Source organism: Laccaria bicolor, genomic scaffold (assembly GCF_000143565.1).
Source record: "Laccaria bicolor S238N-H82 LACBIscaffold_219 genomic scaffold, whole genome shotgun sequence".
In the NCBI taxonomy this organism is placed as follows: domain Eukaryota; kingdom Fungi; phylum Basidiomycota; class Agaricomycetes; order Agaricales; family Hydnangiaceae; genus Laccaria; species Laccaria bicolor.
Window position 1 is genome coordinate 10,954 of NW_001890077.1, and position 980 is coordinate 11,933.

General features: G+C 39.6%; 1 protein-coding gene across 1 annotated transcript; it reads right to left on the reverse strand.

The window, feature by feature from the left end:
• Window positions 1–474: 474 nt before the first annotated feature.
• On the reverse strand, window positions 475–919 carry LACBIDRAFT_302394 (uncharacterized protein). The gene is made up of 2 exons (XM_001890910.1): window positions 742–919; window positions 475–639 (listed from the first exon to the last, which is right to left on the reverse strand). The coding sequence occupies exons 1-2, from the start codon at window positions 780–782 to the stop codon at window positions 504–506; spliced, it is 177 nt and encodes a 58-aa protein (XP_001890945.1). The 5' UTR covers window positions 783–919; the 3' UTR covers window positions 475–503.
• Between the last annotated feature and the right edge of the window lie 61 nt (window positions 920–980).

Sequence of the window (980 nt, forward strand, 5' to 3'; positions counted from 1 at the left end):
TCAACGCTTACGGTCACTAGTCACCGAGTCACGATTGCTTATGATACCTTTAGTCACGTTTGTACTTTTTCATCTTTTTATCCATCATTCTTGTTACCGCTTGTAGTTCTCGAGTATCGTCCTCACGACTCGATCACATGCATAACAGGGATATTGTAATAAGGTGAGTAGCATAGTGACTTACAGAGGAGAGCTCGTGACTCTCCTGTAGCTGATTCTATATTTCCTTTCGTCTTCGGCAGAAGATCTTACTACATCTTCTTGCGGCATTCCGAGGAAGAAGAGTACGTCTACGCTCGTGGCTTACCAGAGCATCAGTAGCTACTCGCGTAGTAAGGTTGACTCCTAAGACTCAGATTAGACCTTCAACGGAGGTCTTCACACCATAGTGGTAACCTTTGCCATAGAAGCTCACCAGTTTCACCTTGTCGTTGCCGCTCGAACCCCGTAAATCTACGTGGTCCTCCGAACAGGCACAAGTGGCTACCACCTTTATCATAAAACTAAGGCACTTGCCTGTAGAGCTGTGTGTATAAGTCCACAAGTTTTATGAAAGGGCTTTCATAGGTGTGTCCTGTGTCTTTCTTTTTCATAAAGGCTATGTTCTTTTCATAAAATGTAGGCAAAGACCACAGGACCCTTTCATAACATTTCTTAGGAGCTTTCATAAAAGCTCTCATAATTATTATCATGCACTTTCTATGAATTTTTCATTGAAGCTGTTCAGTTCTTTCATTGTACTTTTCATAATTAAACCTGTGTGCTTTCAATGGGTATTTCATTCACTGGGTTAGGTGTATTGATTGCCTTTTTCATAATTAATGGTGTGCACTTTCATTGAATATTTCATTAGGAATTTTGGGCGCTTTCATTGCTTTTTTCATAATCAATCCTGTGTGATTTCAATAAATATTTCATTGACTATGTTAGGTGTATTCATTGCCTCTTTCATATTTAATGCTGTGTGCTTTCATTGAATA